Genomic DNA, 23,403 nt, shown 5'->3' with positions numbered 1-23,403 from the left:
CTGATGTGGTGAGCATTACAGCAAAGAGTGGTTGGGCAAGAATAATGGATGGAAGGACTAGAGGGGGAACATGGTGTTGTGGTTCAGCCCCAGAGAGCAACTAAACACCACCCCAGCCGCTCCCCACCCCTGTGGGACGGGGGAGAGAATCGGAAGGGCCAAAGAAAGAAAACTAGTGGGTTGAGATAAGAACAGTGTAACAATTAAAACAGTAATAGCAATAACTATAATAAAATAATGAAAAGGAAAATAATGAGAGAGGCGAAACCCTGGGGGGCAGGAAAAACCAAACAATAAGCGATGCAATCGCTCACCACCCGCTGACTGACACCGCTGGTCCCCGAGCTGCGATTGCTGCTTCCCCCGGCCAGCTCCCCTCGGTTAATATACTGGGCATGACGTTACATGCCATGGAATATCCCCTTGACCAGCTTGAATCCGCTGTCTTAGCTGTGCCCCCTCCCCTCCCGGCTTCTTGTGCACCCAGCAGAGCATGGGGAGCTGGAAAAGTCCTTGACTAGTGTAAGCACTGCTTAGCAACAACTAAAACATCGGTGTGTTATCGATGTTATTCTCATACCAAGTCCAAAACACAGCACTAAACCAGCTACGGTGAAGAAAATTAACTCTATCCCAGCTAAAACCACGCCATGGGAAAGATCATATGGTCTAATTCCAATGCCATGATGGAAGAGGCAGACCAAATTCATACTAACCTGAGAAGTTTGGTGGGGTTGTTATCGTCCTGCTGTTAGGCTAAGATTTCTTTTTACGTCTGATTTAGAACAAATTCTTGGTTGCAATGACAGGATCATTTTGATGACATTTCTCATACTTCAGAAACAGCAGTGGAGAAATTTCTGCTGTTGGTGGTTTTTAGCGACTGGCAAGGTAGACTCCTCCTTTGATTCTCAAAGCTTGTTAAGTCTCTTGGTCTCCTTTGACTGTAATAACGAGGCAGATGAAGCCTAGTGAAAATAAACATTTAAAGGAAACATTAAGCGTAACAGTGTGTTATTGCTGCAGCTGAAAGAGAACACTTCTGAGTGGCAAAGTGGATGCTGACATGTGGAATAATCCAAAAGCTGCAATTCCTACAAGCTTTTTGTTTCTTCAGGTTTCAAGCACTTGGGTGGCTGGGCAAGTCTTCTGCCAGGAGGCTGCTATTTCCAAACTAACCTTGAATCCAAAGCACCAAGAGGAAGGCAGGAGGACCTAGGCTGCCAGAGTCAGCTCCAGTTTTGGGGCACATTGCTGGTCTCCTGCTTGTGGGTTTGGGATTACGGAGCCGTGCGATGATGAGCAGACCAGGGTAGGCTTGCCCAGTCTGTTGTGCATGGCTGACTTACCTGCTGCTCCTTCTCTTCCTAATACTTGAGTGAAGAATGCCTGTCCCTTGGCTGTCTATTTTCAAAATTGGAAAATTCATGTTCATACATTGAGTGAAATGAATATATATGAAGTGGTAGAGTTGTCAGACTGTAAAAGTAGGTGTGCTGTTGGCTGTGTACATGGGTAAGTAGAGAGTGCGGACAGAAGTCAAGTGACTCAGACCGCTGGATTTTACTGATCCCTGGCATAACCCGTTCCTGTTTCCTCTGCGCGTCTTTCAGGAAAGGGAAATAAATCACTTCAGCATCAGAAAAACCCTAAAAATATTGCACTTGGAAGGACTTATTACAGCATTCAGCATTTCAGAGGCACAGAAAGGGTGTATTTGGCTAAAGAAAAGAGAAGCTTAAAGGTCCAGGTTGTCCAGGGAACTCCAAAGCAAATTACTTTAGGCCTGTAATATGGGGCAGGGAGCCACTTTCTTATAGAAAAAAAGCGTCACCTAGAAAGTGGGCTGTAAGTTCCAGTTGTGCGTCAGAAATGCATAATATTGCTCTTGTTTAGCCTGAGTCTTCTGATATTCTAAGAAGTTTTGTTAATTTTGTTTCCTTGCTGATGAAGAGTGAAACTAGGGAGGTGAGTATTAAGCATTAATTCCTGAAAAGATTAGAAACTTCTTTTAGCCAATATCATCATCATCATCTCACTGTCCATTTATTAAGTAGTATTATATTCAACTTCATTAAAGGCGTTCAGTCCCCATTGGCTGTTGGTACCATCCCTAAAGCATGTGAGCTATTAAATTTTTTTAATATGTGGAAATTACCCATCTGTATAAAAGTCACAGATTCTGGATACTACTCTTTTTCCCAGATCATGCATTTAAACTTTTTCTTATTTTGGGGCAGGTAGAAAAATGCTTCAAAGCACTTGTTTTTGCAGTGAGTGCGCTTCCAGAGTTATTAGCATTCATAAATCTAGCAAGGCATCTAGTGTAAATTTGTCATGTTTTTTAATAAGAAAAGGTGAAGAAATTACACCTAGTTGATAACTGGCCTAATACAGTTGTTTGGACTGCAGTGGGTGACTGCAGAGGAGAGGCTAGTCTGCTGGCATTCCATATTGTGTAAATGTAGGATATGGCAAAAAAAAATCAGTTAACGCTGAGTGCTGTTGGAATTATACACGTGCAGGATAGTATTGCCTGGTTTTATTCCTCCCTGAGTGAAACCATGTAAGATTGACTTTAGAAAAATATACCTGCCTTATAGTCTCCTTTCTCATAAAGCAAAAAGCTGCTGCAATAATAATGTTGTATGCATAAAGGCAAGATGGTTTCTGAGAGCCAAGACAGTTTTAAGTTTGAAGGGATGGAAAGGAAGGAAAAGAAAGCAACGGCTGGAGGTTTGTGGCACCAGTAACTTTAATCTCCTCCGTTCTAACCAATAGTAGAGAATTTAATTTTTTCATTTATTTTAAAGTGTATTTATTGTAAATACATTTTTCTCCACAGGATTTAGAAGCTAGTACCTGTCCTTATTCTTTTACCTCACTGTTGCGTGCAGGACTTTAGGCATTGTTGGTTTTGGCATGTTTTTGAAATGAAACATTCCTGTGTAGGGGACATTGTGTGTAATAATAATAATAATAAAAATATATATATATATAAAGCTTTCAATCTGTGGTTACACAAACCTGTTTTGAAATACAAAAACCTATCTTGTGTTGTTCTGGCATGTAAGAAACTTGTCGTATTGGTAGAGTGGGTAAAAGTTGTCATCTGTGTCTGAGCTTTTTTACAGGGTCTTGCTTAGAAAATCTCATGATCTAGTCGTTAAAGATGCCAAAGGCATCCGTTGACTTACGTAAGACTTATGAGTGCATAAAGCCAATCAAAATCTGACTGTTAGTTTTCGGTTTGATGTAACTGCAGACTTACCCTAATCTGTCAGCTTGCTGAGCTTCTATGTAGAGGCTAAAATCTGTTGATGCTAACAAAAAGGCTTTCCAATGATTTCAGCAAGTCTATCTCTTAAGAGTAATACATGCTATTTCATGTGTTCTAAATAGTAAGTATGGAGAACAGTCTACTTCAGCTGTAGTTGATAATTTTTTATCAAAGGCCTAGTCGTATGCCAGAAATCTGACAGCAAAGCCAAAAGCTGCATTTTCCAGTACGTGTACAGCGGGTATTCATACTGAAACATGTTTCATGTGCAGACAAGTTTCTGCAATAAACGAATTAGCGTATGTACATGAGGTGTTTTTGCAAAACACTGTTTGCATGTTTGTATAACGATATAGTCTTAAGCTCCGCTTTTCTTTCCCTTTCTTTTATTTTAGTAGCTTAAGGAAAAAAGATATTCGTCCACAATAAAATATTTATAAACTATGTCAAACAGAAGTTAGAATGCTAGACCTAAGGCGAATTTCACACGAGTTACAGTGCTCCTCTTGCTTTTTACAGTCTTTGTTTATGAGTTTGGAGAATCGTGTCCCCGCAGATTTGCTGAACAGGGAATACTCTTGTGTCTGACTTGATGGGCTTAGCAACCGCTTTGTTAGACTCCCCGGAGAGACTCCTCAGTCGTTCCTGGGAAGGCCCTGTACCAATTTATATATCTAACTGAAATGCTGAGCAGCAGATTGTGCAAGGCTTCTTGACTCTTTACCATCCCGTTTTTGTAAACGTAGTAGTAATCGAATTTGACTTGGGTAAAGTACATCTGTTGCAGTAACATCTCGCCAGCAGAGGCATTGCTGGCTGCAGCTAGGAGCATCTGTCCTCTCTTGCTGCGGATGGGGGTGTCTCGCTGTTAGGGGAAGAGCTCTGTGCCTTGTTAAGCAAGAGGAAGGTGTCCTGTGTGTCTGGACCTTATTCTGTGGGCTGCTGTCATTTCGCTACGAGTGCCTAAAGGATTAAGAGGATTCAATCCTGTCAACGCCGAACTCAGCGAGGTATGTTACGTGTCCAGCGGTATGCCAGGGACAGCGGCCGTGTTGCTGGAGTTGTTAGAGTTATTTCTGCCTCAGGTGTGTGAAAATCTTTACGGTGTGTTGACACAAGTGTCAGCGCTGCTCCTGTAGATGTACCTGGGCTGATGAACTGATTGTGGTAGCCCAGAGCTCACTCCAGGTCAGCGTCTTGAGAGGCGAGTGGGACTTGCCTTCCCAGTTCAAAGCGAGCTCGCATATATCTGCAGTCAGAAATACTTTTAGAAATGAAGCTAAACCAAGAGAAAAATCCGCCTGGTTTATTTTGACGCTTTGAACTTGTTTACCTACTACTGTTGTGAAAGGCCACAGAATATTTTAAAACATTATTGAGATATTGATGTAGGGCCGCTCTTTGAGAAGCTACTAAAGAGAAGACTGGAGTAACTTCTTAATATCAGCATTAATATATTAAAATATTTTATTCATAAGCAGAGCCAAAGCGGTAGGTGGTTGTACAGGTTTTAAAACTTTCTTTTCTCGAAAGTTTCACATCCTGAAGTTACATTATGTGATGGCTGTTAACTGTCTGCATCGGTACAGACTTCAGCAAAAATGCAGCCTGCATTACTGTGAGGAATTGTTCCTGGTGATCAGCAACATCTGTCTATTCTTGTCCACCAAGTGTCATCTCTGTTCACTTTAAGATTCCTTTTTCATTTGTCTAAACTAGAAAATAAGAAATGTGCTATCCCAGCAATTTGTGAAGTATCATATATACACCTGACCCTTTAATATCTAAGAAGAGTAATTGTTTATAAATGCAGATGTCTCTAGGGCACAGTTGCAGACAGAGTACAAGGTAGGAGCCAAAACAAGGTTGGATAAAAAGCTTTTCTTGGCGCAACTTTGATTTCTCACAATAAACCTTGAGATACTCGTTGTGCAAGGACCATTGACAAAATCTAGGTTGGCTTCAATGTCATTTTTGCAGTGAACTTGTAAAAGCATTACAATTTCCATCTGTTTTAGCCCGCATAGAAGACTTCAGGATGGTATAAACTATGCATTTTTTGGACAGGAAGGGATAACTAATGATAGCATTCACAAATATTAAATGACTTCCATCTAGGCATCCTTAGAGAAAGTTAAGTATTATTCATTTGTCACAGTTATGCTGAAGTTCAGTTCTTACTGGTGAGAGGAGTGCAAGATGTAATGGAGAAGAATGAGAGGCAAAAAAATATCTCTGATCTAATAAAGAATGACATTTTTCTTGCTTCATATTCTGAGTAATATTTGTAACTTAAGAGAGGGGAAATTGCAATATACAGTTAAAAACATGCAGAAGACAGGAGCCACAGTAATAGCTAAAAGTTCTATTGTTTTACTAAGCATGACATTTTGTTTTGCTGTTTTGAAGGTATATGACCGATGGCGGTCTGGGCCTCTATACTCGAAGGTTAAACCGACTGCCTGATGGCATGGCTGCAGTGCGGGAGACGATGCAGCGTAATACTTCACTGGGACTCGGAGATGCTGACAGGTAAGGTCGCATCCAGCAAATGCTCACATATAATGGCGTGTTCGATTCACACTGTGTCTAATGGATATTGGATCTCTAAGATTAAATAGCTTTGGGAATTCAGATGATGTATCTGTGGATATAAGCTTCTCCAGGGTGTTTTAGGTTATACCTTCACAGAGGTGTCAGGATAAATGCTGACTTCATGTCTTCTGATTGTGTTGCTGAAATCTCATCTGGGTTTCTGTGCACAGGATGCAACTCAAGAAAATGTAAAACTTGTCTTTTTAGTTGCGCTTGAAATAAAAAAGACCTAATTCTCTTCTCAATTCCACTTATTCTTCTAAGTCCAGTGTTTCAGTGCGAGTGGTCAAGGCCAAAGATCAAGAATTAGGGGACTAAAAATCCATAATTTATGGGAGTGCAATCATAAAGGAAGCCGGGAAGATGGATAGCAATGAGATCCGTATTCTGTTAGAGTTGAGAAAAATGGGTTAAATACTTGTGCTTTTAATGGCACCAGCCTATAGCTGCTTCTTTCCTTTCCAAACCTAAAGCTGATGAGCGTTACTGTTGATGTAGTAAGTGAACCGTATCCTTTTTCTTCCATGAGGGGCCCCAGAGTATGAAACACGGATTTTGAGTTACAGGTTGGAACAAATTTCTGAGCTAAAAGTTTTTTCACTTTTTGTTTTGTTATCAGTAAGTTTTTCCTGGGACATAATGCAGTTGACTGAGCCTGATACGACTGGTACTTTCTTGATAGCGACGCATGGATTACTAAGGAAAGAGAAGTGATAGAGAACGTAGCCTTGCTTTCGAAGAAAGCCATGCTAAATTTGCTTTGGTGTTCTCTTGGTATCGGTAAAGAGCAAGAAGGTAAATCTAAACAAAAGAAATAAACCCCCTCAGAGAATCTTAGCTCAGTTTCACTTACTAAGTCAACGTATGCTTGCCAGTTGTAAAATATGCCTGGATTTTTCAGGAGCTCATACCTGTTTCTGAAATTTGCAACTTGAAACCCACCCTCGGCCAGCAGTGCTCACTCCTGGCTGGCCGTGGCTGAAGGTGTTGCCACCTGGTGATGCAACTGAAGACTAAGCAAGTATCATCCTCGCCTGTTGCTGTGGCTTCTGGATGTTGCCACGTTAACAGAAGCTATATGTTTACAGCAGAGAATTCATCTAATATAAATTATGTTATTGTTTAAATAACAGCCTTCTGGAGAGTTAGTGATACATTTCTCGTCATTGATTTCTTCCCCTGTCTAGTATTTTCTGTGCTTGCGACACTTTTTCTTGGCACGTAAATTATTCTCACGTTTCGTTGGCTAGGCTCCTTCCCTGAAGACACCACACAGGAGGACCAATTACGTACTTTTGACAAGAGAGGTTGTTTGCGCGTTTAAATATATTCTGCTTAGAATGGGACTGCCGCACACTGAAATGCAATCCCTAGTTTATGCCAGTTGTTTCTGCTTTGGAAATCATTTTTTCAGTTTACATGGAGGGACGGACTTTACACACAATAAAGACTCTGTATGGCTGGCAATTTAGCTGCAACACAGGATCACAGAAAAATCACCCTTGTTCCCAGAGTTGGTGACGTTGTTATGTGTTGGTCTGGTTTAGTGTTTCCCATTTAGCATGCAAGCCCACTCACTTTATACAGGAGATCAGAGTTTTCTGACAATAGGGCAGTGATTTAAAAATAGCTTCTCTTTGGTTGCTGGGTGATCGTGATGTGCGGTTTAAACAAAAAATTTATCTTAGTTTGAGCGGCACTTTTCCAGGGTGAAAATTGGCATAAGGAAAAAGGAGTTGAATAAAACGGTGCAGTAATGAATCGCTTTCTTCATCCTGTGAATGGAGGCAAGCAGGAGTTCTGCCTTATTGGTACACCTATAAAATGTATGAAGATTAAATTTAACTTGTTCAAAGCAGATGTTAATTGAATGCATGGGAGGAGGAGTGTGGAAGGCTATGAACCTTTGAGTATAAGGTTAATCATTAAAAAGTTATCAGAGGAATTTTTGCAATTTGCTTACTTGTTTAGTTTCTTGTGGTATTAATTGTAGAAGTCTAGTTGTGAAGCTTTTACTTGCTGGCTCTGGTAATATAAAGCACAGACCTTAGAAGGTACATTTTCCCCTGCAGCAGGGAAATAGAAACAAGGCAATTTAATTTAATGCTTGATTGCAAGGTTAATGGAATCATTGCACAACACAGCTGAGCTTATTTATTCACTTTAAGACAATTTGTGTTTGCAGAGAACAAAGGCATTTTTAATGAAAAAAAAAAAGGCATTTAAAATGCCTTTTTATTTCGTTTGTGATTTTTTTTTTTTTTTTTAAAGGTTGCAAATTAGCCACCTATGGTTTTGCCTCTTCTCTGTACACGGACTTGGTGGGTACCATCTGGTGATTTAAGTTGATTTCACATTGTCAGGCACAGCTGCTTGATCTGAGACTTGATTCTGCCCTTACTTTCGTATATGTAAGTTGCATTTATGAATATGTATAGATAAGAGGGAAGAGATTTGGAACTTAGATTTGAGTAAATCTTTCTGTAATTGCTTACTTGTATAACCTATTATTTAGATAAGATAATCCAGACCTGTGATGATGTATTATTGCCTTGTGAATAGGACAGGAGACTGCATGAATGAAGGTGAGCTTGTCAAGTGTAACTTTAATGCTGTTACTAGGGAAATGTCTATGTGACATCTTAAAAAAACCCTCAGTGATGAAGTGCTTAAATAACTAGTTCCGACCATGATTAACTTGGATTGTTTCACGTTTACATTTTAATTGGAGGTTGCGTGAATCACATGTCTTTGCATAAAAGCGTAGGGCATAAAAAGGTCTTCCCAGCTTTTGGCTCTAAGGACCTGTCTCAGCAGACAGCAGATTATGTTGTCTTGCTAATTCCAGTGGCTGTGGCACTGGTGGCCTGTAGGAAGAATACAGCTCAAGTGTTGAGCATGCTCTTCAGCAGTGTTTCAGTATCATGGTTCAGATCTATGATGACTACAGTGACGGTCTTGTCATGCTGTTAGTTAAGAACAAGACCACGTTCACTTTAACTCTCAGAAGGACTCACAGCTGAAGCTGGCTGCTGGCCGCGGGTGGCATTTCGGTTGCATCTCCTGCTTTTGGCAAGATTTTTGGGTGATCCCAGAGGAGGTTGTGGAACCAGCCGAGGAGATGGACCGGAAAGAAGAATTGGAAGTGAAGCAGAAACCAAGCAGAAAGCCAGAGGACACTGCACGCAGAGCATGGATATACCACTATTAATAAGAATGTCACTGAGTGCAGATTTTTTCAGATGCTGTGATTTATCGTAATTTCTACAAACGGTAAAATTTTTTTTTAACCTTTCAAAAAGCTGAAGAGTAGTAATTTGCTGTTATTCTGCATTTTATAAAATTTTAATTTTATAAAAACTGAATAAGATTATTTAGATGTTCCTTGGCTCAGGTAGTAGCCAACACTTCGTTACTCCATTCATTCGTGGAGTAAAACCCTTTGACCGGAGATGTTTAAATTCACTAACTGCAATTTAATTTCTTTAATTCTGTTGCAATGATGAGATTACTAAAATGATGGGTTAGTGTTCAGTGCTGGAGGGAGATTGCTGGACTGCCTTCATAACCATGGGAACTTGGATCACGCTTCAGAAGAGCTGAAAAGCAAGTTGAAGCAAGTCATCAAGTTGGGGGCAATTTTGGCCTGTTCTGAAAACCGGGGAGAGCAGGAGATGTCGCTGCTTTTGGAAGGAGGCAAATTCCACTGAAAGCAGAATTACATACATGGTGCTGATGGGTATTGCATAAGAAGCTGCATCAAATTTTCTCCTTTTATAGGTGCTACTTTATTGTAGACAATGGGAAAATGTTACCACATAAGAAAAAAGAAAAATAAAAAAAAGGAAATTTTTGTTAAGTAGTTTTATAGTAGGATAAGTCAGCTTTAGGTCCAGAACACGTGTTTTCAGTTTTTCCTTCTTAACTGAGACATTGCAGCTGAAATTAAATGACAGTGTCTGCAGTTCCTGGCTTTGCAGATGAGGAGTTAAGTCCTCCATTCACAGAGAATATCCATTAGCAATACTACCCCATTGCTACCCATCTCATCATTACTGTAGTTGTGCTACTCTAGCAGTGGTAGCGTGATGCATAAGGAAAGGGGAAAACCAGAGAAAATGTGTCTGGAATAGACACATAGGCAGGATAGTCTTTGTCTTAAACTGTTAAAACATGACAGGGTTACATCTTAAACTTCAGATGGACCCAACTGTTGTAAAAATACATAGAAATAGATATTCCTGCATTGTAATGGTAGTGGAATTCCCATCATCTCCTTCCCCCACAGCATCCCCTGCTCCTGCAACGTTCCCTCAGGAGTGTTGACATAAGTGTTTGTGGAGTTTCACAGTAAATTAACTTGCAGGGAGATTCATCTGGTAGTTTATGTGAATGGGTTTGTGGAGGGAGGACGTCCTTTCTGTCAGGAGCCCGAGTAACTCTATCCATCGAAATTATCTACATGCCTCAGGAGAACTCAGCTAAGAAAGCTGCTGCCAAGCTGTTACCACTCTACCAGGAAGATCTCATGCCATCAGTTCACAGTTGCTTCACCTCCAGAAAGCCCTGGCAATTGTACTTTCATTCAGTCGTTACTATTAAAATAATTTATAATTTCTACTTTTCCCACTTTTTTTTTTTCTTTGTGGAACACCCTACATAAGGATCCTATACACTCAGTAAGCATAGTTTTCTGGAAAATAATTTTAAAGTCTCTAAATTGTTTTAAGAGAATATAGTTCAAAAAGTAAGTGCCAACACCCGAACATTCATCGCTCACTGTATCTGTACTCTGAGTCACTGAAATTTGTAAATGTGTGCCCATGTATAGTTCCTTAACAGCAAAGTCTCAGGACTGGTGAAATTATTCATGCCTAACAGATCTTCTGCTCTGCTTGACTATCTGTTTGGATTTTATCGCTAAGTTAGAAAAAATACCACTGCCTCTAAATATGCAAGTTGTACCTTGGTACCTATAGATCCCTATCTCTGTCTTTGAAAGATCCCACGTTTATCTTGAAAACTGACTCGAAGAAACAGAGAAATTCACATTGCAAAGATTCTTTGAAGTTTATGGCCTTGGGATCGGCTGATTAGAATCACAATACCATATACTCTTATTTTCCAAGGAATCTTTTTACAAGCTGTAATCCAAAGTGGTTTTAGGTTACATAAAGTAATTGCAAAGTTAAGCAACAAATAGTAGTTGAAAGCAAAGGTATCGTAGCTATACCTGAGGGCTGAAATTCGCAGTACCAAAAGGGGGAAAAAAAAAAAAGGGACATTCTACTGTCAAAGCAAGCACGGTTAGTCAAGGGAAGCAATATCTTCTGGCAGATCCATTCCGGTGGGCTGAGGATGACAAACTTCTGGGCATGTAAGCGTTTCTTCAGGTGTAAAACAGAAGCAAGAATTTTCATTACTAAATACAAGTTGAAGAACAGTTGCTCTATATTTACCTGGATGTATTAGTAGTTTAGACTAACTCTTGAAGGTAGATAATACCTTAGAAGCGGAGGAATATTTAGCAAGGAAAGGCATGATGTGATGTTTTTGTGCTGTAGGAAAGAGAGAGGGGGATGGCTTATCACCCGTGTAACATGGAGGGCTTAACTGGAGAGAGGGAGCAAATTATCACAGGCTGTAAAGGCTGTCTCTTTATTGAATCTATGGGTTTTAATATCCACCAGAGTTATTATTTTAATACTCTGGTTTATTCTTTGAAGATGCTTTATAGAACTCCCTTGAAGATGAGAAAGAAGAGGTCAGAGGTGAAGTGGCTGTGTGAGAATTGCCCTCTTCGGGTAACCTGGTTCTTCTCAAATTTGTGGCTTGCATGTGAATTCATTCAGTGGGCATAGTAATACTTGCTTTTTTCTTTTTTTTTTCCCCTCCTTTTTTTCCACACACACAGTTCTGGGGATCCATATGGTGTGCTGGATTAAGTATACCACATTCTGGGAAGCACTTACGTAGAGTCTGGTGATAGTGTCAATTCTGTTTAAAGAGGCATGATGGAATGGAGATACATTGGAAAGTTTTGTTTGTTTCTCAGGCTTGGTCTAGTATTACTCATTGCATGATGGTCAGCAAAGAGTTTGCTTCCAACAGTCAACTTAGTGAGGCTGGGAGCTGTTTGAAGGCTAGAAAGAGTTTTGAGGAGGGGACGACTTTAGGAGGTAGATCATTTTTCAGCAGAGGTTGTATTTGTTGAAAAATTTCTATCCAGGCTCTAGATTATTACGTCACGTAGCAATAGCAGATGAATGATTGACATAAGAGGGGTTTGGTACTTGAAGCACTTCTGTGCCCATTAGTTAACTGACTTTTTGTAAAAACAGAGTTTGTTCTCCTGCATGAGAGTCCCTTTTCCTTGTATCCATGGCAACAAAAAAAGAAGCAGATTTTACTGCAGTTAGGACCTACGTGCGCCCAAGAGCCAAGAATTATTCTATTCTTCTCTTTAACTAATACCTGGTTTAGTAGCTCCACAGGTTGACAAGGCAGTTGAGAGCAGCTCTTTGCCTTTTTCAGGGACTTTCTTCCAATGAGGAGGTACATTTCTGCCACTCGACACTAAAACCAAACCAATCCAACAAACAAACCACCCCACAATTGAAGCTGTTCCCTCCAAAACTAGTAGATCAGACAATCTTTATGTGCTTGACTGTCACTAAAGTTTTAAAACCCTTCTTTAGAATTGCTTTTTTTTGCTTAGATGTAAACACTGCGGAGAGAGGCTGGGTCTAGGCTTTAGGAACTGCATTTCTTGTTGAAACTTTTTTCCTTGTGTCACGCCCTTTGCTTTTGTTGCTGTGATTCAGATTCTGCATTCATTTATATTTTGGGGAGTATTTCCACCTCTGCTCTAGTGTCTAGTTAAAATGCTTAAGCCAGGACCTGAAGCTCACTGCAAAGCTAATGGAAGGTGGCAGGTGCCCTCAAGGGAGCAACTCATCATGGCTAAGTAAGGACTTTCTTTTTGCACATATATTCCACTGTGGACAGTTTGTCACTTCCCCAGAAGGTTGCACTGCTGCGTGTGTACAGCTGAAAGGATCTTACCTTTTTCAGAATTGTGGATACTGATTCAGAAGAAAGAGGAAAAACTACGTAATTTAAGCGGCTGAAAAATTTGCGTCTAGGGGTGGCAAAATCATGATCCGACACCACTAGAACTGGATTTTCCTGAAGTGACATTTCCTTTTATACACACCCACTTCATGTGTATAAGTATAAAGTTGATCTAACTGTTGATTTGGAGGCTCTTCTGAAACTCTTGATATTTCTGGTTCCATTGCCAGAGATTAGCACTGTCTTTTCTGTTGTATGAAGTGGCTTTTAAAACACTTTAGGCATGTGGGAAATTAAGCTTGTATTCCAAGGGTAAACAAGATTGTAGATACAAAGGCCATTTTGAACTGTATCAGGGTCTTTGTGCTTTGCATGACAAACCGAAGAATGTGAAACGCTTGCTGACATAGTGCAGACTTTGTTATTTGGTTTTCCATGTTGAATGGCAAGAGAGTCAACATAGTCTCACAACTGACCTACGCCAGTAACCTCTGAGTTTGGGATTTGGAGATTGAATAGATAAAACTAATGGCAGACAGCTGTCAGACTCCAAAAGAAGAATCCCAGTTTTGGGCTGTTTGACGAGCGTGGAAGCTCATTGTGGCTGTAAAGCAAATTTCAAGACAAGATGGTTTTTTTCAAATATTGTGTGCTTTTCTAAATATCCCATTACCAGAAAACCTAAAGATTCTCCTTTTTGTCTTCGTTTGCCCTTCTTAGATAGTTTGTTGGTGCTCTGGAGTTGTTCATAACTGTACTTTTCATTAGGTTTTTTTTGCTTCTGTTCTACAGCTGTGTAGTCTCTTGTCATAATAATATTCTATTAGTATTAGCTTACATGTTAGTAGAAACATTAATGTTAATGGCGAGGATGTAAGCTTCCTGTTTCATGGCTGAGAGTGTCATGTAATTGTATTGTTTGGAAAACTATATCAAAATTCTGAGTCCAAATGTGAGATGCACGTATCTTCTGCATGCTCTTCTGAGCTTTGCTGGTTTTTTTTTTGTTTCTTTTTCTTTACTCTATTGATTAGGTTTATTGAATATTCAGTCATTTATTCCCAGTCTCGTCCCCTCCAGTGAAGGGCTTTCAAATACGGTACTGCAGATGAGGTGAGGGGGCACCCTCTATATCATCAATGAGAAGCCTCCAAGGAATAAAGGATATCCACATGCTTTGAAGGATCCATTGCCTATATAGGGAAATGAGATTCCCTAATCTGGGTGACTAACAAATACGTTTAAAACTGGATGGTACTCACAGTGCTGTATATCCACACACATCTGTATCTGCACCGCAGTGGGAGAAGCTGTAAGGTATCCACAACTGTGGGCTCATATTTAAAATGCTGCGTATTAAGAAGGTAATGAAGTAAGGGGGATACTTTTGGGCTGACTGGTGTCAAAAGAAACTGGAGTGTCACTGACCTAGTACTCACCAAGGTGCAGTCTCTTCCCTCCTCTCGCAGACCTTGTCTACCAACTGTAGCTGGCTCTTCATAAAGAAAGGAATGTCTCATTTCCCACATACATCTACACAGCGTTTGCTGTTCCCTGGGTACAGAGTGACCCCTGAAAGCTGGTGGGCAGACAGAAGTGCAGAAGTTGGGGCATATGGACCATGTAGAATGAACGCCTGTCCCCAGTGGGAGGACTTCCCACCTCTGGAGAGCAGCTGTGCTGCATTTTGCAGCAGGAGTGCTGAGCAGGTGACGGGGACAAACATGCATAATTATATTTTAGCTGCCCTGAGATTCTTGGAACTACTGCATTTGTATAGGCCATTCCTTGGTGTCATGATAACTTCCTTGGTGGCCAACAAGCTATTCCATATTCGGGGTCAGTACCCTTCTTATCTCTAAGTCCTATTCTGCTCTTCTCCATTCCTCCTGGTATAGGGATTTTCCAACAGTATGATAAGGTGACTTTGTGACCGGTTTATGACAGCTAATAGGATACACAGTAAAGTTGAGACTCCACAGAAGAAGTAGTCCTGATCTTTCCAAGATGAGCCCCAACATCCTGAGGCTTAAAAGGCCCAGTGTTAATGCAGCTGCCTGGGGCTTAAAAATGCTCTACTATTATACAAACAGGCATTCAGGCTTTCACGTGATAGTTATATGTTGCTTAAGTATATACAGTTAAATATTTACATGGCCAGGATAAATAATTGCGTATTCTACAGAGGAAGCACTCGGAGCTACATTGTGCTGTTACGGCAGTATTATGAGAATGTGTGTAATTTGCTTTTATTAAGAAAAGTTTTTGATATGCTCACTAAGAATAAAACATCTAATTTTATTAACACTGATTGCTGCAATTTGAGACTAATTAATTTGACGTAAGTAGTATTGGAACAGCGCGAAACCTGTGTGCATAGTTAGCACAGGGAGCCTGAGCAACTACCACGTTGCTAGAGGCTGTGTTTAAGTGTGTCCAGGTATATATGGTCAATAAGTAGCCAGAGGATCAGCACTAAACATTGGAAGTCTGATTAGTGCCTGAGCAAAGTCCAAAGGCTGAGATCAGCTCTTTTTAACTATATGATTTTTTCTGTTGTTGTTTCTTAACTGACAAAGGCTCAGCTCAGCAGCTACTGTGGAGTTACCGTGTGCTCACATCAGCCCCAAGTAATATTTTTATCTTTTTAATCTAATTTTAACTTTAAAGTTTATCTTCTCTGATTATGTTGTTAGTTCAAGTTAATTTTCATATATATCAACTAATTCATTCGTTTTGGTTTGGGGGAAATAAGGAAACCACCTTGAGTGTTCAAAAAGGTTTTATTCCCTCTTTCATGTTCAGAGTCAAGATTGATTTATTCTTGTTATGAAACTTGCAGCTAGAAACACTCTTCGTAACATGACTTAATGCCTTAAACATCTCTTTGAAACTGTTGATGTTATTTGATACTATCTGATATGCACATGCATAGTTTTATGTTGCATTTGCATTTTTATGCAAAGATTTCATTTTTATATTCCAAGATGATTGAAACATAATGTTGCATTTGCAAAACTAGGACTGTTTTGAATGCAGAAGGGAAGAATGGAATATTATCAGAAAATAGCTAGAATGTATTCATAGACAGCTGTATATCTCTGTGGAAAGAGAGGAAGGGGAAAGGAGAAGGAAGAATCATCAGCGCGAGCCTCTGGGAAAGAGATATGACTATCCTGTGCCAACTGAGGTTCACAGAGGTTATGTTGATCGAGGAAAGGCTTATACTCCACTTAATCCATATTTTGGGACTATGTGTATTCGCTGTTTCGGCCTAGATAGAGAATTCATCCATCTGTGCTTTTAGAGCATTTCTGAACCGATGGATCAGGAGGTGGCAAGAAATCTGCTTTCATACATATCTGATGTCTCAAATGTGCATGCAAAAGAAAGACTCAAATGTTTTGAAATCAGAAGACTGTATTTCGAACTGAAGTCAGGATCTGAGTTCAGTGCTCTCATTTCTGTTGAAATTCTTTGTTGGGTTCTAACAATAACCACTAAGCCATCTTTTTGTTAATATAGATTAAAAGCAAATATGCCATATGGCAACATCAGGTTGATTGTCGTTGCTTTCGGTCAAAGCATGCTGGTGGTTTGGTCTCCAACACCAACATCCAGAGGGTAGAATTAGAGGTGTCTCCCACGCTGTGCCTTAAGAGTTTGCGTCCCTTTCTGCAATTGCTTCTGACTGATCCACAGTTTTTAGCAACATTCTGTTTCTCTCTCTCACCATGTTTTTATGGGCTGACCTTACGTTAGCTGTAATGAGTTAAACATGTGACTGATAAAATAATCATTCCTTCCTGTGAGTCATACCATATGTTTTCCCCTCTCTCCGCCGCCACAATTCCAGTCATACTTGACCCAGTTATTTTACCTTTCCTACATCATCCCCTCTCTGCTACCGAATTGTTTTCTCTTGCAGCCGTTTATCTCTTTGCAAGCAATGCGTTGTGCTTTCAGTGCTGGGCTTTCATCATGTCTACCTTTGTCCTCAAGGAATTACTGAAACCCAACTTCGTCCTTGAAACGTGTTTGAGTCTTGAAGTTGTTCCCCACTTTGGATACATTCTCCTTTTATTTAATGACATCAGTCTCTGATTTCACTTTTAGATTTTAACACCATTGGAATGAGTGATCTGGCAATACATGGCGATGCAGTTAAGTTTATTATGGCAAGGTATATGTTATCCAATCATTTAGGAACAAGGGGTTATTTTAGAAAGAAAAAAGCGAGAGCCAAAGGTAACTTAGGACTTGGCTAAGCAAGGCTGGGTGTGATCGTGGGAGGAGAACAAAATTTTCTTTGGACATTTTCAGGAATATTAGTGAATTGTAGCTATAACTTAAGTAGGATGGATTCAAGTGAGACAAAGAAAATGGAGAGTAATTATAAAGAAAGCCTCTCTGGCATTTACTAACTTGTAAACTAGTCTCTGGGAAGTCTGTCCTTTGGGTCTTTAAAAATGTACAAACCCAAGCACAATCACACATTAGAGGGAAAGTGGTGTGAACAACCAAAGAGGGTATTTCCAGATGAATCTAATCTTTGTTTATTTCATTGTTAATACTGAAGGTGAGCACTTTCCTCGTAGTTTGTTAGGTGTGCCGGTTATGATGCAAAATATGAATGCTTGCATAAATCCAGCTAGTAATCTGGGGGGGTGGAGGGTGTGTGGGTGTTTCTTTCTTTCTTTCCTTGGGGGGGGGGGGGGGGGGGGGGGGGAGAGGGTACTTCTAGTGATTTTAATCCTTTCATTTTACTATCCCTTGTGCAGTTAATTTTATTAAAGTCTCTAAACAAAGATATCCAATGACCACTGCTTAATTCTAGAGCAATTCACAGAACTAGAGCTTCTTTATCAGCAGTTTATGTTAAGTCTCTGATAGCAAAGTGAGGAACCATTTCACAGCTCAGCCTTAACAAAATGGCCACATTCTGCCAATGTTGAAATAGGACAGATAGGTAAGAGGCTGGTTTACAATTATTTTCATCTTATTATTGCACTGGGATAAAACAGAAGATAAGGGTTGGGGTTTTGTTCTTGTTTTTCCCTTACAGAGTAGCGATGCGGTGATTAAGGCTCTAATCTAAAAAGTCAGGTTGAGGTCTCTGCTGTGCCTGACTGGAGCAGGGATCTCAGTTTTGGCCTCCTCTGTTAGGGTTGTTTCTTTAAGAATATTTCTCTCTGTCTCTCCTGCCAAATTATTTGCTGGAAATAATATCAACACAAGATACTGAAAGGTGTTAATTGGACTCTTGGCTATTGTGGAGCTATCAAGTCACGGAAGTGGGATGGAAAGAATTAAGGTTGAAGTCCTTGAACTCCCACATCCCCCCCCTGGATGTTTTAACTATGAAAATTAACAGAGGGTCCAAGGGAGTCGTCTTAGTGTTGTGAAGAGTTACATTTTATTATAAACCAACAGGAAATTTTATTACATTTAATCGAAAAATTCCAAACCATCTCTAAAGCATTGCGGTAGCAGAAGTGGAACTGGCAGTTTGAGAGCTTTACCTAAAGCTTGCTAAAGTAGAGGCGGGGAGAGCGTGCCTTAAAACCTCTTTTTAACATCATAAATTTCTAGCTGAATTCCAGTTAATGCTTCTAAGCTGCTTTTGTATCACCACTGTGGTGTAAAGGTGTCGGGTTTGGTTAGAAGGTAGGCCTACAAAGTTCTCAGGATGAGTGGTAGGGAACAATTTGGGCCTATATACGTATTGCATATTGATAGAGTTAGAAAAAGGGCATTAACAGAAAATTGAGGTTGTGCTTAGTCCATCTGCTGCAACAAGCAGGCAGGGGTTCCCCAGGTAACAGCCGTCATCACGGTAGAGCAGTGTTCCACCTCTGCAGCAGATCTGCCTCCCGCAGTCAAATAGGAGTCATAAAAAAATCTAAAAAAAAAAATCCCCTCATGAAAGGATATATCAAAATGTGTGTTTACAAACAATGTCAGTTCCGATATTTCCCTTCCAATTTGTCCCACACCTATTTTTTCCTTCCTCAGGCCCACTTGAGGCTTCTTGTCCCCATTCTGTTGCTTTTGTGCAGCAGGTCCCAGCCTTTGACTTTGGAGTTTCCATCCAAATTTGTTTTCCCTTTCCTTTTCTTTTTTCTACTTGTTCTCTGCATACAGTCTCGAATCCCTTCTTGACTTATTGTCCCTGTCCTCCAGGGCCCTCCAGAACCAAATAAAACATTTCTATTGCAAGACAAGGTTTCTCAGGGAAGATCAATATAACTTAATAGTAAAATCATGTATATTTTCTAAGGACACTCAGGAATTGTGCTGTTTTTAACTGAGACCAACGTCCATCCTTAGGTTGGCATGCAGCTTGGAAACCTTCAGGCCAAACAGCTCAATTTTGGCAAAACGATAAGTAATTGAAATCATTCCCCCTGCTAATTATTTCATTACTGTAACACAGCCATCTCTGAAGCAGAGGGTGTAGCCTCAGAGAGAACAAGCATGCGGCGTAAAACCCATCAGGGCTGGGGCTGGGGAAGGAATTACTGGGCAAGGATCAGTTTTGCAAGTTTTTGCTTTACAGGAATGCTAGGAAAGGTTAAAGAGTCCTGCAGAGACCCTGGGACCTTAGGACTTCGGCAGGGTAGGGAGTGGAGGGGGGAGACAGTGCCAGCATCAGTGACACAAACCTGATCCAGCAAGAAAGCTTTGCTCAGACCTACTGAAAAAAGAGTAAAATCGTGCTTTTCTGTTACGTTTCGTGGTTGGAATGATTAAAAGCTTAAAGTCATCTGAAGTACGATACGAGAAGGGTGGCATGACATTAAAAAGGCTTATGACTTTGCACAGTTGAGCTTTTGTTTTTTCCCACTTCATTATCGTTTTATTCCTTTAAAAAAAACCAAAACCAAAAAAACCACCCCAAACCAGAAAAAGAAGTCCTACTGCTTTTAACTTGTTATCAGTTAAGAATTAGAGAGAGATAATGTAGGTGAAGTTGCATATATTTAAGGATCATTTAAACAGCCTGCAGTTCAGTGATGATGGGGGTGGGAGGGGAATTTAGCACCATAGGAGAGGCTCCGCTGAGCTTTGAACTGGATCAGATGCTCGAGGACAATTAAACACACAAGATTTCCCCCTTTAAACAAAGGCACAGAAGGGAGTCTCCCTGTTTTCTGTGCTGTTAATCATCAAGAGGAGAGAAGAATGTGTAAACGAAGAAAGAAAAGATGGTGCTGTTTAAAGGAAGGATGTTAGACCCCAGCAGGATGCCTGCTTGAGTTGCATCTCAATAAATAATAAGCACTTGTTATGCTAATAGTCGCTATTTTCAATAACATGATTTGCATACAGATCATATGCATGTTAATTACACTTTGCATATAGCCAGTAATGCACATCTTAGGTTTTGACCTTAGCATTTTCCTTTGTAAAATGATGCATCACGTTAATGAATACTGCAAAGCTTTCGAGTGCAAATAAATAGCTAATACAATGAACAGCAGCATACTGCGCTGGATACGCCCTGAAGATAACCACACATACCAGAGACGTTTATGGAAGAAGCCCAGGATTAGTGTCACTTCTGGCACTGACAACATCTGTCGTTGCACCTGATTATAATGAAAATAAAGTGAAACAAAAGGGTGCGTGAAGGCAATGATGCATGGTAATAATTAACCCCCTGTTGGCTAATTACTGGGTGCATGCTTGTGTGTATATTGCTGTGCCTTTATACCAGAGCACAAAGTTCAGTAGTTTTCTACTGACTTTAAACCACCTGGGGGAGGATATAGGTGGGACCTGGCTCTGTGGAGAGGTAGAACAGTGAGGGCACGGTTACTGCTTAAAAGATTTTTGAACATGTCCGTCAGGGCCCTGTTTACATTAGATCAGTGCGTTGTGCCTTGTGACCGTAGTGTTTCTGGCCATTAGGAAGCCTGGAGTTCTGGTGAGCTGGGTCTGAAAGGCAGCTCTACATATTCTTTCTTCTCTTCCCTCCTTTCCCACACATCTCTGGATGCCTAGCATTTCTCCTTTCATTATGTCTAACGGAAATTTCCCACTTGTCCTCCTGACCTACTAACTTAAATGAATAAATGAGTAGAAATTGGCCCATGGGATGAGAGTCCTTAGCAGTAGGAATGAATGACACCCTATAAAATGTAATGATGTGACAGCTGAGGTTGTGTCATGCTGAATCTGCATTGCATCCAGACCCACTTTAGTATCTTCAGATGTGCATCTGTAAAGCATAATGCAGCACCAGTTCAGGAATCTCTTGAACCATGTTTCATAACACTGTGTAGCTATGCCTTCTGTATTAATAGCTGTGCTGATTTTTTCTGATAGTATTTTGACACCACGGAGCTCTGCTTTCAGCTTATTAATTACAATGAAATAAAAAAAAAAAAAAAGTATCTTGCAGAAAGATCTAAGAGTTGTTATCTGGCATTCCAGACTAAATATTTAACATAGTGCATAAGGTATATAATACAAATATTTACTTGTTAGGAAACTGTAAGAATATGATTTACAAGTTATTACCAGATTAATTTTTCAGGTATCAGATAACAATATCGGGTATCAGATAATCTGGGCCCTATAAGGCACAGATGTTTGGAATTAGTAGTTCAGTTTCAAAGGAAAATAACTGTTAAATGCAATAGCTGACTACATCAATATTCAGTTGTTATTGCCGTTGGTGTTCCCACATCCCGTTGCAGCTCACTCTGCATGTTTCATAGTTATTGGAGTTTCTATAGCAATTAAAAGGATTTGCTCTTCCAGAGAAAAATGAATGGGTTTAATAATTTTGGAGAGGTCCTGCTTGCTCAAGGTCACTCAGCATAGATGGAACAATTCTGCAGCTTCTGGTTCCTCACCAGCCTGCTGCCCGCAGGGAGCAGCGAGGGGGGGACGCGCCCCTCTGCAGAAGCTTGGGTGGAGTTGCGTGCAGGCAGCCTGTGGGAGCTTCCACGCTCGCTCCGTTGCGTGCGGTCCTTACGCCGTGCTGTCACCGCCGCAGCTGAGCACTCAGGAGCCGAAGGAAGTGTTGTTACACCAGCCCCCTTCTGCACCCATTAAACTTCGCTGCTCCTTCTGCAGATCCTCTGCTTCCCGAGTCCCACGTTCTTCTGTGCTGGAATTGCAGTAGCCGACTGTGGCTGCATTGAACTCCATCCCTGGCATCGAAACCGTGAACTGAATTTGCTCTGTGGTGTACTGGTTGTAATCTGTGCTCCGAGTAGCTTGCGGTGGGCAGGAATCCATATGTCCCTCACCAGTAGGCTCATGGTCGCTACCGTTATTCTGAGGTAGCTTCTGCCGAGCATCTGGGAAAGGACAGAGATTTAGGTAGCACTGAGCTAGCAGAGTCGTCGACGTTGGGGAGCGCAGGCAACAATGGCAAAGCCAACTGGTGTGCTGCCGAGTCTAAACAATGTCTCAACTCTCATCCTGTCCATTTTGGTAGCATAAAAGCAGAACATTTCAGCCGTAGAGGCTTTCTGTGTTTGCAAGGAGAAGAATGTTTCCTAAGTGAATAAGTTTTGAGCAATGGAAATCAGTTTTCAGTTTACTGATGCTGCAGCTAGAATGTTGACTTTTTGGTAAGAGCAAGCCTACCGGCTGAAATTTCCTCCAGTCGAGCTTCCATTAAGCTGCTACCTTAGCTACCTGCAACATACGCTGCAATTCTCCAATCGGTAGGATCGTGCACCTTCTCAGGTGCTCAACACCTATGGTCTTGTCGGGGTTTAGTGAAGGTCAGAAGTTCATGTGGGCAAGTTGCCGTTTTCACAGGTGTTTATGATGTCATTAAGGAGTTTCAGGGAGGGAGTACTTCTCATCAGCTGCCGTTTTCAAGTATTAGTTTAAATTCAGTGTTACAAGCTTGGGGTTTTCTTACTGCTTACTTAAGAACGTCTATCTCTGAACGAGCAAAAACGTTGAGTCCCTAAGAGTTGCTGGCATTATTCACATAACCATAAAATGTAGACCTAGGACAGGCTTTTGTTTAAGAGTACGCACCAGTTAGAGCTGCTGTCTCATAGGCAAGTGGTTTGATTCAGTTACCTTTCGTGTTGGGAAGATTATAAATTTAAAGACAACTTAGTAATTTTCTTAACCAGGCTTAGATAACAGTGGCAGGGAGTAGAAATGTCTGCAATTTTATATTCCATTCTATATTGCATAGTCTACTGTGACCTTGGAAATGGCAAGTTAGTCTGTTTGACAGAACCAGTAAGATAAAGAAAAAAACCAATTCACGTGGAAAAGCACGTTCAGAAGAGTGGAAAGATTTTGCAAGGCAACCTGAGAAAGAGTCGTGTCTTTTGGCTCGGATACAATCTTTGGAACATCCTTGTGTTGTACCGGGTGAAGTAGACCCTTTTATTAGAAAAATGCAGATGGACTTTCAAAGTAAAGGAAAATATTTGTTGAAATTGAGAATTTGCATCTTTATTCTTTGC

At 40.6% G+C, this 23,403-nt stretch overlaps 1 protein-coding gene across 3 annotated transcripts in view; it reads left to right on the top strand.

Moving 5' to 3' along the window:
- NAV2 (neuron navigator 2) overlaps positions 1–23,403 on the top strand; it is a 233,064-nt gene that overhangs the window by 140,337 nt on the left and 69,324 nt on the right. For all 3 annotated transcript variants that reach the window (XM_075094971.1, XM_075094973.1, XM_075094974.1), the window contains one exon: positions 5,690–5,812. In XM_075094971.1, coding sequence (XP_074951072.1) covers positions 5,690–5,812 — 123 coding nt within the window. The remainder of the gene's footprint in view (positions 1–5,689; positions 5,813–23,403) is intronic.

This window comes from Phalacrocorax aristotelis, chromosome 5 (genome assembly GCF_949628215.1).
Source record: "Phalacrocorax aristotelis chromosome 5, bGulAri2.1, whole genome shotgun sequence".
Taxonomy (NCBI): Eukaryota; Metazoa; Chordata; class Aves; order Suliformes; family Phalacrocoracidae; genus Phalacrocorax; species Phalacrocorax aristotelis.
This window is presented reverse-complemented; position numbering and strand designations above follow the sequence as displayed.